Source organism: Tetrao urogallus (genome assembly GCF_951394365.1).
Source record: "Tetrao urogallus genome assembly, chromosome: 19".
NCBI classification, from domain to species: domain Eukaryota; kingdom Metazoa; phylum Chordata; class Aves; order Galliformes; family Phasianidae; genus Tetrao; species Tetrao urogallus.
In genome coordinates, this window is record NC_136832.1 from 770047 (window position 1) to 785682 (window position 15636).

At 55.3% G+C, this 15636-nt stretch overlaps 2 protein-coding genes across 5 annotated transcripts in view; one reads left to right on the forward strand and one right to left on the reverse strand.

Moving 5' to 3' along the window:
- GRIN1 (glutamate ionotropic receptor NMDA type subunit 1) overlaps positions 1–10589 on the forward strand; it is a gene marked incomplete at both ends in the record, with an annotated part of 30635 nt that extends 20046 nt beyond the window's left edge. For 2 of the 4 annotated variants that reach the window (XM_079544742.1, XM_079544743.1), the window contains 4 exons: positions 93–254; positions 1149–1258; positions 2219–2364; positions 10521–10589. In XM_079544742.1, coding sequence (XP_079400868.1) covers positions 93–254; positions 1149–1258; positions 2219–2364; positions 10521–10589 — 487 coding nt within the window. Of the gene's footprint in view, positions 1–92; positions 255–1148; positions 1259–2218; positions 2365–4949; positions 5061–7553; positions 7758–10520 lie in introns of those variants that run through there. The other 2 variants (XM_079544741.1, XM_079544740.1) reach the window with 2 other exon arrangements.
- A 2665-nt stretch (positions 10590–13254) lies between these two features.
- Positions 13255–15092, reverse strand: LRRC26 (leucine rich repeat containing 26; the record flags this gene model as incomplete). The annotated part of the gene is given in 4 exon segments (XM_079544670.1): positions 13255–13514; positions 14231–14834; positions 14836–14945; positions 15035–15092. Coding segments are annotated over 4 exon segments (1032 nt in total).
- Between the last annotated feature and the right edge of the window lie 544 nt (positions 15093–15636).

The window sequence follows — 15636 nt, forward strand, 5'->3', positions numbered from 1 at the left end:
TAACTTAGAGCTGGTAGCCCCCTCGCTGCTCCTGCAGTGGCTGCAGACAAGCCAGGCTGCCCACCCTAATGAGTGTCCTCTTTGGTGTTCAGCAAGCTCCACGCCTTCATCTGGGACTCGGCAGTGCTGGAGTTTGAAGCCTCGCAGAAGTGTGACCTGGTGACAACAGGGGAACTTTTCTTCCGCTCCGGCTTTGGGATTGGGATGCGCAAGGACAGCCCGTGGAAGCAGAATGTCTCACTGGCCATCCTCAAGTCCGTACACAGCTCTCAGCCCTTATGCTGCATGTGTGCTAGCACACAAGTAGCCCTGTGTCAGGCACTGAAACCCTCCCATGGGGCATACTTCTCCCCACATCCCCTGGCTTCAACTCCCCAGGGCTGTCCTTTCTGCCCTGGTCCTGCTAGGCAGAGATGTTTCAGGTCCCCTCCAGAGCTCAACTTAGGCTCTACTATCAGCATTAGTCTGCAGCATGCTGTGCCACAAGGCACCTGGTCTCACGGATAAAAAGGGATTTCTACGTGTTAGTTTAGAAACGCTGCATTCATTGAAGAGAAGGGAGTGTGGTGATGGGGATGGGAACCAGAGAGTGGAAGAAGGGGAAGATGTAGTGTGCTGTTCAGGATCTGTTGGTGAAACTACCTGCAGGATTGGGGTGACATAAGGAGACCTGAGACTCCACCTATGGGGGAATAATACTGAAGGATGGAACAGGATGGGTGGGATGGGGCTGTGAAGCCTGGAAAGACACCAGGAGCCCTTTGGTCCCCTCTGGTACAGGAAGGGAAAGCCTAGAGCTTTAGGCATCCTGGGACAGTGGTGGGGCATGGAGATGTGTCAGGAACAGGAGGCAGGAGCATCATGGTAGGATGTGCGATCCATCCTGCCTTCATCCCAGTGCTGTGCCATGGGCTGTTCTAGACCTCACAGTGGGGATCTTGCTGGGATGCAGCCTCACAGAAGGGACCTGTCTCCTTGCACAAAAGCCATATGTGCAAACACACACACACCCTGTGCACACATATCATCCATAGGCTTACCAGCAGGCTGCAGTTATGCACAGGGTCCTAGGGCAGAGGCATCCTGGCCTGCATCCCAGCCACCTGCACCAGGTCTCCTGTGACTGTCCCATCTCCTTGTGCTTTCAGGTCCCACGAGAACGGCTTCATGGAGGATTTGGACAAGACTTGGGTGAGGTATCAGGAGTGTGATTCCCGTAGCAATGCCCCAGCAACACTCACCTTTGAAAATATGGCAGGTTTGTTCTGCAAACCTCTTTCTTCCTCTTCGCTTGATAGCCTGCTTTCACTCAAGACATTCTCCTCTCCTGAGCTCTCCTCCCAGGCCAAAGCTCTGCTTCTTCTGGGTTTGTGCTTCCCTAGTGCTGGGAGGCTGCTGTGGTGGGCTCCCATCCTACCTCATCCAAAACAGCTCTGCAAAGCTTTCTCCACCTTCTCTGGGCAGCCTCCTCAACCCAGTGGCCTCTGTGACCATCTTTCCCCTCCCCTCCCCGCAGTCTGGCTGAGCTGCAGCTGCTGGGGTGCAATGGGTGCAGAGGGAGAGGAGCAGCACTTGGGATGGGGAGAGAAGGGAGTCGGCTGCAGCGGGGCTGCCCCAAGGAGTGTGCTGGGGCTGAGGGCTGGTGTGATAGCTGATGCCATGTTTTCCTCTCCTTGGGCCTGCTTGTTTACCCCATGTGGGCTCTCTTCCCCCGTCCAGCACAGTGCAAGGTTAGGAGTGTCCACCTGCTGAGGGCACCACTGAGCATGGGATGGAGCGCTTTATTCTATTCCTTGGGACTCATAGTGCTGTGCCACCTTGCCATCCCCAACTATCCCTGCCTCTGAGGGTCACAGCAAGCTGAGTGCAGCTCAGAGCATGCTATGCTTCCCAACACACCAAGCAGCAGCACCAAAGCTGGGATTTTCTGCTGCAAACAGCCCTGGGAACAAGATCTGCCCCAGTGCACAGTACAGCCCCCAGCAACACATGCTCACCCATGGCATCACTGCAGCAGCTCCGGTGCCTGACTGCAAGGAGCCCATGCAGACACCCCACACCCACCACCCCATGCCCATCCCCGTGGGTGCCCCTCTGGGAGTGGGGAGGTGGGGAGGCTGGGGCTGGCAGATGCCACTTGTGCTGAGCACGATGCAGAGGAAATGAAGTGTCGTGATGCGATTCCCACTGCCCCCTGTAACTTTCCTACTTATTTCAGGTGTGTTTATGCTGGTGGCTGGAGGTATTGTTGCCGGGATATTTTTAATATTCATAGAAATAGCTTACAAAAGGCATAAGGACGCGCGGAGGAAGCAGATGCAGCTGGCGTTTGCGGCCGTTAATGTGTGGAGGAAAAACCTGCAGGTAGGACAAACCGTTTTTAGAGCAAATCTCCAACAGGTGCGTTTTCCATTCCTTCACCAAATCAGTGAATGCAGAGCTGTGGATTAACATGGGGTCCCATGTCCCATCCCCAGTAACTCCCCTGGGCGTTACTGGGCTGCTGGTGAGCTGTGGGGCCCTGCTTGTCCCCAGGGCCACACACGGCCAATGCCACCTCCCTGGGAGGTATCGTACCCATCTCTGTCCAGGACAGAGACCTGGTCCAAATGCCATGGTTTGCCCTTGGCAGTGCTGGGGACAGTGACCTTGCTCTGCTGGGGACCATGCGTCAGAGCTGCGTTTCTGGCAGCTCCTCATGCAGGATCTCTGATATGCTCCACCACGCTCACCAGCAGAGGAAGGAAGGGTTCACCTGCAGCTACCAAGCATCCCTTCCCTGCAGTCCTGAGCATCCCTTCCCCATGGTCCCAAACATCCCTGCCCCGAAGCCTTCTAGCATCCCTGCCCTGGGTCCCTGAGCATCTCATCCCTGTGGTCCCATGCTGCCCATCCCTGCAGTCCCATGCTGCCCATCCCTGCAGTCTCATGCTGCCCATGTGCAGAAATGCTCCAGGAATGGAGAGTTCCATCGACTCCTCCTCCCTCCCCACCCTTGGGGCTGTGGTACCCCTGCCGCATCCAAAGCGGTTCCAAAAGAGAGGCAGTGCATGCTCTTATCACTTGGGGACAAGGACATCTGCCCCCAGAATCTCCCATCCCTGTAGCACCCCAGGTGAGAGGAGCCCAGGGGCAGCCACATGCCTGCTGCTGGCACTGAGCTCTGCGCACGTCCCCGAGCCTCCCCTGCCCTCACCACCAGGACCACCTGGCTGCTCTCCGTGGACCCTCCAGGCTGTGTCCCGCTTTGGGGAAGCAAGTCTGCATTCAGAGCGCCAGGCATCCTTTGGGTGGTGAAAGGCACACAGCCCCCAACGATGGGTACCCCACGGAGCAGTGGGGGATGCTCAGGAACGTCATCTTCCCAAAGGCAGCGAGGGGAGCACAAGGCCGGGCTGCTACATCCTGAGAGCTCGCCGGGTTCAGTTCACAGATACGAGTTTCGGAAGAGCTGTTTCTTTTTTTATTATTATTTATTCTTCTTCTTTTTTTTTTTTCCCTTTGCTTCCAAAAAGCAGCAGCAGCGACGGGGTTAAGGCTGCTGGGACAGAGCACACTAGTTGCACTGCCATTTTTCACTTGCCAACCTTCTAGAAAATACTGCACTGGGTCCTTGGGCAGAGTCTGTGGGACTGTGAGCAAAGCATGCTGCCCTGTGGGGATAAACAGCCTCATGGTAAAGAGCCGTTTGACATTGTAAGACTTTTCCACAGGAGGAAACGTCAGAGCACTAGTATCTGGTACATTGCTAGAAGGTAGGCAAGTGGAAAGATTTATTTGTTAAAACAAACAAACAAAAATAATGGTTTTTGGGATCACAGTTTTGCCATGGCTATTTCCTGAGATGCCATGGAAGAAAAAGACATTTCATTCCATTCATCTTGCTTTCCTTTCCGTTTGTGCATGTCCGCAAAAGAGAGAACTGAGAAGGAGGAGCAAATGTATCCCCGAGCATGCTCTACGCACCAGCGGGATACATTTTGGTTACCCCCGTGCGGTAGCAGAGCCAGACCTGGTCACTCCGTCCCCCGTCGGCAAGGTCACACTCATTGGCACGAAAGCAATTGGGGAGGAATCGTTGTCAGCGCCCGCCGCCGAGCGCGGCCGGTCCCCACGGCTCGCTGCCCCCGCACCGTGGCGGCTGGTGCTCCCAGCCTGCGCCAACCAGGTCCGACTCGCTAACTCCAATGGCTACATTTTTCAGTTCTGTTTCTCTTTGAGTTCATCCCGACCCTGACGACATCATAGCGCTAATACGCTTTGCTTCCTCCCTTTCTTTTCCTTTTCTTTTTTTGGTTTGTTTTTTTTTTTTTTTTTCCTTTTTTTTTTTTTCCAGTTTCCTTTTATTTATTTCTTTTTTTTTTTTTTAGCTGGTTTTACTTTGGAAAACAACCAAACAAACGAACAAAACCACCACCACCACAAACACCACCAACAACCACGTTCGGCTTTGCACAAATGCGTCATTTAAATTTTGGAATACCTTTTTTTGCAGAATGCCCATACAATGACTTCTCTTTCGATGCAGTCCTCTCTCTCTCTTGTGGCGCTAGGATTCAGAGCAGGCGCTGGTAGTGCAGAAGCAGCATCCCACCTCCCGCTGTAGGCAGGCTGGCGGTGGAGGCCAGGGGAAGGGCCAGGCAGCACATCCCCAGGTTCTCTCCCAAGGAAGCGAGGTCAGCGCCACAGGCTGCCAGCAGACGCCCAGGAGACGCAGGGCTGCTCCCAGAGGGGTTTCCAGCGCTGTGGACGTGAGGCCGGCCCCGTAGCTGTAGCAGCGAGGCGCCACGCTGTGCCTGCGGGTCACAGAGGCCCTTGGAGGACTGGGAGTGACATCTCTGGTAGCGTGCTCACCCAAATGAAGGACATGACACGGGGCAGTATTCAAGTAGATTTAGCGTTTCCAACAGCACACTAGAGATCTAATCGCTTATACATATTCATTTTAGGATAGAAAAAGTGGTAGAGCAGAACCTGACCCTAAAAAGAAAGCCACTTTTAGGTCCATCACCTCCACCCTGGCCTCCAGCTTCAAGAGACGTAGGTCCTCCAAGGATACGGTAAGAGGAAGAAGAACAATTCTGCCCTCTCTCTTTCTCTCTCTTTCTCTCTTCTGCCATCCCATCGACTGCCACACACCCATCCCGAAGCTGCCAGTGTACATGCATAGCTCATGTTCGTCACCAGTCAGTCAGTCAGTCAGTCAGTCAGTCATCCCGTGTTCCTTGAGGATGCTGGGATCCTGGAGGGCAGGCAGGAGGTGCTTTGGAGTCCTGTGATGAGTTGGGAGATGCAACCGAGTTTTCGTTTCGTTTCCGTTTTCTTTTTGCCTGGATGATTTCTGATGTTCCTCTCTGTGCTTTGCTCACCGTACCGGTGCTGACCTCTTGAAACCAATGACATTTTATTTATTTATTTATTTTTCTGTTCCTGAGTGTTCCTGTACCTGTTTGTCATTGTATGCCTAAAACAATCACCCCAATTTAATTTGGGCACCGTGTCACCTCACCGAGAGCCATGCGTGTCACATTCTCTACATGTGATTTTTGTTTGTGACTATTAGCATTCGGGACTTAGCACTTGGCGCAGTGACAGCTCTCTGGTTATCAGCAGCAGCATCCGAGCTGCTCTAGCAAAGAGGAGGCACAGGAGGTCATTACTGACCCAGCCTGCTTCAAACTTGGGCTTTCCACCTCGCAGTGCCGCTGCTCGCATGTAACCAGAGAACATTTCCAAATAGCTGCCTCTAAAGCCAGCCGTTCCCCACTGTGCAAACGTGTCTGCTCGTGCTGGAGCTTCAGGCACGCCAGCGTCAGGTTGGGCTGTTGGTCTGTCGGACTGAGCCGGTGTCCCTCTGCATGTTGCCGTCTGTCGTACAACACTCTGCACTGTGGCTACTCTGTTGTCTTGTGTGGACGCGGGCGCTGCCCCAGATCCGCTCTCCGGGCCGCTCAGCTGCTGCCAGCGGGGTCCCTGCGGTGCACGGTGGGGAGGGGTGGACGGCAGCAGGCTGGCGGGGGGGAGCGGCATGCGATGTCGCAGGGGTCTCCAGCCACGGCGCTGCATGGAAGCGGCTGCATTTGGCACCAGGCAGGCTTCGTCCCCAGCACCCTGGGAAATGGCCTCAGGGGCAGCTGAGCCCCCTGCCAGGCTCGGCTGCCACTGTCTTGCACAAAGCACTCCTTGGGGAACTCATGCTCTCCTTGCTCTCCTTGCTTGTACCCATACCCAACGGGGAAGATGAGCATCCCTGTCACCTCCTTCACTCACCACGCTCCTGGTGTGGATCCTTGTCTTGGTGGTGCCCCAACATCTCAGTGTCCCAGAACCAGACCCATGCATATTCTCAGGCAGAGGATGGTTGGAGGAGGCTCTGGGTGGCTGGACCTTTGACCAGGGGCAGGAGGCAAAGATGGGGTGGGAGATGCAGTGAGGAGAAGGTGGGGAGTGAGAAGAGCCAGGAGAAGAAGGAACAGTTGTGGAAAAAAACCTGCAGGGAAGCCCTCAGGGTGCCTGGAGCAAACCCCATGTTGTCTCCCAGGTTTAGAAAGCCAAGAGGTCCTGGCCCAAGATGGGCCAGGCCAGCAAACATCACAGCAAAGTGGGGAGCTGGGCAGACCCGTGTCCACTGCAGGCATGTGGCCAGTGCCAGGAGAGGTGATCCCTTGTCCTGGCTGTGGTTGAGCCCTTCCCCAAGTGAAAGGGGCTGGTGCCTGCCTGCTCCACCAGGATCAATGGTGCACCTCAGTACCTCCTCCATCGCCCCACTTCCTTTCCAGTGATCCTGGGCCTGATCCTGCTCATGGTGCAGCATTCACAACCCCATTGTCACCCCCAATACCCTGTGGTAGGAGCACTCTGAGCTGCCCAGGGCCTGGGGTCTTTACACCAGAAGCTTCAGATGATGGCTGCCACTCTGGTGACAGCTGCAGCTATAGGCAAAGAGGCCCTGCTGTCTGCAAGCCTATTAAAGCCATCTGCATACCATGATGTGCCATGGCAAGGGCCCCAAGACATCTTCCCAAGGGGGTCAGTTAGCTAGTTGGGCTACCAAGAGGTCAACAGGACCAAGATCTGAACAAGAAGTTTCAAGGCTGAGGCTAGCAGCCCCAAGGCAGGAAGCAGCAGAGCAAGCTTTGTGGCGATGTCGGGCAGGCCTGCTGGTGCACTCCACTGGGAGAGCGACCAGCGGGAGGGTGCTGTCATCAGCTTTTGTCACAGCCTGCCATCTGGTGCCCCCAGCTTCCACTCAGCAGTCCTGGCTCAGAGACCCCAAAGCCCTCCTGCTGTGGAAGGCCCCATGAAGTCATAGCATGCGGGGTCACATTGCCTGGGGTCCTTGTAAAGATGAGAAAACAGTGAGGTGCTCTACGATGATGCTTGGCAGAGCCACGGGTCCACACCAGGTCTCAGCTGGGCAAAGCTGGAGAGCCCATGGGGCTGGAAGGCCGGGCTGACCCCAGCCCCATGGGCTCTCCTTGCTAGCAAACCTGGTGGCCTTGTTTCTTCCCTTTTCGTTGCCGGGAGTTTTAAAAATGGATTCTGCTCTGCAGCCCTGCAGAATGGTCCCTCAGGAGTGCCAGAGAGACAGGCTGGCACCATGGAGCCAAGACAGCCCCGGGAAGCTGCCACCCCACTCTGAACGTCCTAGCGCCCACCATCACCCGAGCTGCACAGCCTCTCCGCGGCACATCATCCCCACCGCCCCAGGAGGAGATGCATGTGTTCCCCATAGGCAGCTCCTGCAACTCGAATAGCACTCGCAGAGCTGATGTACTGCCATCCATCGCAGCCACCCACGCTACCGCAACCCCACAGAAGCCATGTGAGACGCATAAACCACACAGACACCTTCCGAGCCGGCACATTTCGTACAGACACGTTCCGAGACGCACAGATCCCTTAGCCCACACTGCAGACGTCATCAGCCCCCACAGCCCCACTGCCAGCCCGCGGGCCCCGCAGGCACAGCACAGCACACGTCCCACGCCACCACCAAGCAAGGGCCCCTCGAGCGTGGGGACGATGCCAGAACTGGTCGAGAACGGAGGGGGTGCATGGAAAAGGTCACCTTTTCAGTGAGAGATCAGCCATCCCAAAACCAAGTGCTTTTTGGCTGAAAAAGAACCTAGTTTTTGGCCCCGAACAACCATCTGTAGGCCAAATACAACTTTTTTTTTTTTTTAAAGGAAAGTTGACATTTTCTACAGCAAGATTGTGTTTAGCTGGAATCCTAATTTTTAATCAAAAAAAAAAAAAAAAAAAAAAGAGAAACCCCAAATTCTTCCAGAAAATCTCCCACCAGCCAGGGTCTGCCATGTGAACCCAGATTAGGTTGAAGTCATTTTTAAAGACATATTGATTTCTTGTCTATATTTTCTTCCTGATGTCATTTAAAGTTTTTGGTGCCTTCACTTCACTTCCATACCTTAACATGTTTGAGTCTCTTCTGCAGTTAATATTAATTAATTTCTTGGCTTTATAATGTTTGGTTTGGGGATAATTGCACCATCCCTGTAACATCATTTACCCTAAATTACTGATATGTGCTTCTCGAATTAGTTCTACTTTAACATAGTTTTGATATGACAATTTTCTTGCTTTTTTTTTTTTTGCCTTTTTCTTTTTTTTTTTTTAATATTAAAAACTGCATGCATGAACTCTACACAAAAAAAAAAAAAAAAAAAAAAAAAAAACAGTAAACGCGAATGTTACCCTGTGATAACTCTGTGATTGGAGGAGATATGCTTTCAACCCAAAGCCCCACTCTGTATCGCAGTTCTCCTGCCAGGCTCCCCAGGTCGTTTGGTGACGTCAGGGTCCCCCAGAGCTGTGCAGAGAGGGCAGAGCACTCTGTCCCATCCCGCCCCGCCGGGCCCCCCCTTCCCGCCCCACGTCCACGTGCACAGAGGCACACGCATTCGCACTCACACTGCTTTTTTCCTGGTTGCGTCAGGGTATTTAACAAAGGATCTTTTCTTCTGCCCCTATAGTTTTTTTATCTGGAGCTCTTCCTCCGGCAGAGGCTGGCATCATCTCCTATGGGTGCCCGCCCTGCCTCTCCCCTCTCCAAGCCTTTTCCTCCTGGAGGGGCTCCAGCCCCATCCCTTCAGCTTTGCTACCGCAGCTGAGGTTTTGGTGGCACCCCTTTAGAAAAGGTGTGGTTTTGGTGGGCCAGTAGAATGCCACAGAAAGCTCCTCAGGGTGACAGAGCAGATTGGCAGAGCAGCACCTCCAGGGGATGGCCACGGTGTTGCCACTTGGGATTTCTTAGAGGCTCCATTTTGATAGCTGTTGGTGCCCAAATGGATGAGCCATCCCAAGAGATGTTCCTCACCACATGCGCCACATCGATGGGATCGTGCTAGCTCCAGTCCCCACCCCAGCAGCTTCCCACTGGGGTCCTTGTGAAGCCCCAAACCAAGCAGGCGAACCCCAAACAGCCCACGCCGTGCTCAAGGGGCCACCAGACCTCCCCACACAGGGTAGCCACAGTGCCAGAGCCACCAGCAGAGGCACAGGGGTCACAGTTGCTGCTGACAAACACAGGGTGCTTTAAATCCTGTGAAATCCTTCTAAAGACCAAGGAGCCCATGGAAGCCCACCACACATGTAGTCCACCAGCCCTCCTAGGTAGTGTGGTAAATGTCCATGGAGAGGGCTCACACAGCAGCACACCAAGATCTTTTCCTGGCACCACGTTAGGTCCCCAGAGCAGCATGACAGAGGGGTCAGTGTCACTGTTTGGCACTGGTGCCACCCAACTACTCAGGGCTTGAAGCTAGGAGAATGAGAGGAAGGAGGCAGGGAGGCAGGGAGGAATCAGCTGCCCATTTGCCAGCCCCTAGCTGGGGAGAAAGGCTTTTTTTCTTTTTTCTTTTTTTTTTTTTTTTTGGCTGTTACAGAGGTGTTTCTGCTCTCCCTGCTGGTGGGGATGCAGCTGGGGAGGTTTTTCCCAGGGGTGTTGGCTGAGCACCCCACTGCAAGGAGTGCAGAACCCCGAATCCAGGCCACATCTGCACAGGCTGCACTTTCACATTAGCAAGTGACGCTACAGCTTGTCGCCAATCAGCCACACAGCACAGCTCCTCACCTGCGCACAAGGGTAGGAAGAGCAGAGGCACTCAGGCAAGGAGATGCACTGCCATGGCCTCAGAGCACAGATGGAGCTGCCACCGGCCATGCCCTGCAGCCACATGCTCAGCCGTGGGCTGGGCTGGCAGGTCACAGCTTCTTCTTGTGGCATTCCCTAAGCAGGCGAGGGCTGGCTCCACAGGTGCCAGGCACCACGCCATGCCCCAGTGTCCTCCCCATCCGGCCATAGAGTGCATGGAGAGCGTCTGCAAGGACCTCTGCATGGGGCTGGAGCACAGGGGACCTCAGCCACGAGCAGGTATGGGGCCTTTGCATCACCCCCAGAGATATCCCGTAGGGGCACAGGAGGTGTGAGGAGATGCGGGGGAGAGTGCCAGGACTGCCTAACGCTCCTCTCTCTCTGTCTGTGTATTTGTGTGTTGCAGCAATACCATCCCACTGACATCACCGGCCAGCTCAACCTCTCCGACCCCTCCGTCAGCACTGTGGTTTGACCTTCTCCCCAAGGGCCATCAGTCCTTGCCCGGCACAGTAGGAAGGCACAGCCAGGACTGCCTCTCAAGGGACACTGATGGGTTCTTCAGGGTGAGATGGGAGTAAAGCATCCTTCATCCATACACGGTGACTTCATTGTATATCTCCCTCCCTCCCTAGGCCTGCTGCCATACTCACGCCCCAAAATGCACGGCAGAACCAGGACAGGGTTTGGACTTCACTGTACAGAGAAAACCACTCCCAACCAGTGCTGTTGTTGATCAGTATTGCCACTGACTGGCTGCGTGTGAGGGGAAAGGACTTGGAAGGCACGTGGTGCCTGCTGTCCTGCAGTGGTAGGGAAGAGCCGGTGTCAGGCTGCAGCCACGTGTTTGGCTTTGCAGGCTCTGGGTTCCCACAGATCCCAGAGCTGTTCTCATGGAGCGGCCAGGGACTGCTGCCATGCAGAGATCTGCCACCAGCACAGCAGGGCTGGGAGATGTGCACGCTTCTCGTGGCCAGGGGATGAGTGCCCGTTCCCCTCCATCAGCCCCTGCTCAGTGCCCATGACCGAATGTGGTGCTCTGGAGCTCCCAGCCAAGATCCTGGCTTCCCATATCTGCACACAAGGCATCCCCAAGGCCTGGCCATGGCCAGCACGTAACTTTCACACTGTAGCTGGCATGACCAGGAGACAAACAAGGCAAACCGAGTGCCAGCTCAGCAGAAGGCGACTAAGCAAGACCGCTCAGAGCTACTCCTCCCCATGCACCGAGCTTCTACAAACAGGTGTTTCAAGCAGCCATGAGCACTCCAACACCCAGGAAACACCATCCAGGTTGGGGATGAGTGCCTGCAGAGTGTGTATGAGCAGCAAGGGCAGAAAACCCACTTGCAATGTGGTACCAAGCCCCTGTGAAGAGCACCACCTCCTCCTTGCCCCAGCCAAGCAGGTGTGGCAGACAGGGCCGGCAAGATTTTCGGGTGGCAGCTGGGGTCTGTGAGCATTGTCCCACTGACTGCAGTGGCTCCATCAAGTTCATCTCACTCCAGCTGAGAAATCAGGCCCATTCGACTTTATACGTCAGTGTAACATTGATACCAAGTTTTTGCAAGAGCTCAGTAAAGTCTAGACTGGATTGTGGAGTGGTTTATTGCTGCGCCGTGTGCCTCCATCTGTTTCTCCCTCTCAGCAGAGCTGGCAGGAAGCCCTGTGCTAAATCAGAGCCTCACCCAGCACTTCTGCAGGGCTCATGGCAAAAAGGTGGGGGGACAGGGAGGGATGGAGCAGGGAGAGGGCCAGGAGCTGCAGGGAGGGTGGGGAGGAGTGAGGCATTCCTATTCTAGGATGGCAGGATGGATGGAGATTGTGTGGACAGACCCAGGCTGAAGCCAAACATCAGCACCATGCAAGCTGGCTTTGCCCACCTCCATCCTGATGCAATCTGGGTTGAGGCTGCTGGGACATATTTTTCTTTCCCCCCTTGGGCTGGTGACAGCAGCCATCTCACCAGCCACTGCAGGACCTTATGCTCATGCCCAACATGGAGACAAGTGGAGAGAAGGGCCCAGCAGCAACCCCACGCACCCTTTGCCTCCTAGTGTTTTTCTTTGCTATGCCATACAACCCCCAATAAGCTTGTGACATCATCCATGACATCATTCCCTTCCAGCTTTGCCTCCCTTTCTTCTTCACGGCTTGACGTTTGCCCCCATGTTCCCAGCCAGTGGCCACAATGGTTTGAGTCCCCAGGGAGGATGGCTGTGCCCCTGGGAGGAGCAGGCAGCCAGGTGGCTGTGGGGGATGTCAGACAAGGTCCTAGCTCCTCACGGGAAGCCCAGACCTTCCCAGAGAGCCACATATGCACACAGGGCTGGTCTGTGTCTTGCCAATAAAAATGAGAGCAGGCCACAGCTGAGGTTACATTTAGTTTATTCTCTGTATGACTTATTTAACTTCTGCCAAAAGCTTGCCAAAGGATGCATTGGCCACATCCCTGGCTTGTCCTACAGCTCTTGCACAGGCAGGAAATCATTTCTATGCCATTGGAGCTAGTGGAGAAAGGTTGATGTTCACAGGCATCTCATTGTGGCTCCCATTGCCTTGCAGTGCACAGGGACTGTTTCTCCTCTGTGAGAGTTACCCCCTTCACCCCAGCTGTACTTTTGCATATAAGAAAAAGTTTTTTTTTTTACAAAAAGAAGCACCACCAAAGGTGGTGGATGCCCCATTCCTACAGACATTCAGGGTCAGGCTGGATGGGGCTCGGAGCACCTGATGGAGCTATAGCTGTCCCTGTTCATTGCAGGGGATTTGGACCAAATGCTCTTAAAGAACCCTTCTAACTCAAATGGTTCCATGATTCTACGATTCTACTTCCATCTGCCACATGGATGGAGGCTCTGGGTTGCCCCAAAAGGTCCTCAAATGCACTGGTAGGCCCACAGATATCTGGGGCACACATAAAGCCAAACAGATGGCATGTGGATGCACCAAAAACCAAACCATGGGACAGGAGGGATGTGTGAAGGATTGCTGAGAGTCACTGAATGCAGGGTGGAGGGTGATGAGAGCACTGAAAGGAGGTAAATGGGACACACTCAAATGCATGGAATGAGGCAAGAGGGGGTGAGCCAGAGGAAAAGGATCAGCAAAAGGTCCCCTCTGCCCTTGATGGCCCTGACTCAGTGACACCCAGTGCTGAGGGTTCTCCTCCAGCTTTGGGGTTCCTTGCGTAGATGCTGGTAAATGACCACGATGGAGCCTATCAAGATACAGCAGAAGATGCTGGCCAGGAAGGAGAAGGGACCGATGAGCAGAAAGGCAGCGTAGTTCTGGGCTGACAGCGGGATCTTCTGACACTGCTGGAAGGAATCATTCCCAAAGGCCATGATCGGGTATGTGTTCAGTGACTTTGGGAACATGCACCGGAGAGAACTCCTCTCTGGAAGAGAGAAGTGGTGGTGGTGGGCACATGAGGGGACAAGGCTGGTGGGACAGTAGGGCTGTGGGAGACACAGGGGACCAGGGCAGGAGGATGGACTGCAGGGCCAGGCTGGTCAAAGTGGCACAGAGTAGGGCTCAAAGAAAGGAAGCGGGGAGGGTCCCACACTCATCCATGTCCTATACCCTGGGGAGTGGGATGGATGGGGAGGTGGGCACAGACCAGGGCAGGATGGGTCAGGCAGAGTGGGGAATGGCTCCCTGGGGGCAGCAGTGAGCAGGCAGTCTGGAAATGGCGCAGAAAGCCCCACCAGTGGAAATGGATGGGAAGGAGTGGAAGGAAAGACCTCACCAGTGGATCAGACCCACACTCATAGGGTCTTCCCCACAGGGAAGAGGCTGAAGGCATCGGGCCTTGATCAAGTCAAGTGTGACGCCCACCCCACAGGTGCACATTGCCCATCCTTGCCCTCCCTGTGGCAGGGAGACAGTGGGACAGTACAGGGTGCTGACCCCACCACTCTGGGCAGTCCCTGCTGGTGACCAAGGAGCGGCCACGAGGAACCAGATCTGAGGACAAATCCACCCAAATGGGGCTGGCTTTTGGGAACCTTGCAGGAACCCCAGCCCCTGCACCCAAAGCCTGGCAGCTGATGGGGAAGCCCAGAGAAGGTGGAGCAGGTGGGGGTGTGGGGACACATTCCCTTGGGTACTCACCTGGCACTTTCTCCCTGTTGTGTTCCAGCCAGCGCCAGAGGGGCAGGATGCTGCAGGAGCACATCCAGGGGTTCCCATTCAGGAAGATCACTTGGAGCTGAGGCAGGGCAGGTAGCACACCTGCCTCCAGCTGCTCCAGCCTGTTGTAGCCTAAATTGAGGATAGACAGGCTGGTGAGGGGCAGGAAGGTCTCGGGGCTCAGCACAGACAGGTAGTTGTCACTGAGGTCCAGCTCCTGCAGCGTCCCAAGTCCCAGCAGCGCCTGCCTGTGGATCTTCTCCAAGCGGTTATGGGTCAGGCTGAGCCGCAGCAGCACCGGCAGGGAGGGGAAAGCATAGGCCCTGAGCACGGCGATGAGGTTGTAGTCGAGCCAGAGGGTGCTGGCATTGGTGGGCAGGAGCCGCGGCACCTCGTGCAGGTCACGCTGGTGGCAGTCCACGTCCCCTGCCTGGCAGTGGCAGGTGTGGGGACACGCTGGAGCAGGCAGTGGGCACAGGAGGAGCAGTAGGACCAGCAGGACGCTGGGACTCCTCCATCCACCCGTGGCTGCCCACCCGTGCAGTGGGGGCTCCCCAGTCCCTGGCATCAGCGTTGCCCCCATGGCGGGATGCCTGATGGCCTTGCCTAGCCCCGTGTCCCTGACTGGCACCCTTGGGTGCAGTGAGCAGCTGGATGTGCCTGGCTCCCGGTAGCTGCACGCATTCCCCACTGCATGCTGTGTTGTGCTCGGGGTGGAGCCGCACTTTTCTTAGCAAATATTTTTGCAGTGATGCTTGCCCTGGCAAGGTGCGGCCGTGCCCTCACCCCTCCCCTTGCCAGGCACTGCTCCAGCCAGGTAAGCAGCCAGATCTGTGCTGTCCATATTTAACTGCTTGTGTGCACTGCAGGCTGGGGAGGGGGAAAAAATGATCTTCTGGCCTGTGTCCTGCTCACAGGATGCACAGAGGACCCAGGGTGAAGTACCCAGCAAGGATGGGACAAAGCATCAATCATGTCATCAGCAGAGGTCCTGCCAGGTGTCCCCTGTGGGCAGCCCTTGGCTGGGATCTGTTTCCCTTGGCTGGGGACCGGCAGCCGGGGCAGGGTGAGGGGAGCTGGGATGTGACCTCCACTCGACACAAGGAAGGTGGCTGTGCCAGGCTGCTGCCACTTGGAACATGTTCATCCTGGCCTTGGCATGGCAGTGCCAGCACCGGCGGGCTCAAAGTCTGCCCCCACCCTGTTTACATGTACTCTGGTTTCAAAGCCCCACAGCGGGTGCTGAAGGAGGGAGGTTCTAGCTCCCCATGCCTCAGTACCCTGAGAAGCCCTTGGGAACCAGGGGACCTCATACCACCCATCTCAGCAATGGATTGGAGGTGTCCTCATGGCTCCTTTGCCATTTGGGACCCAGGAGACTTCCTGCC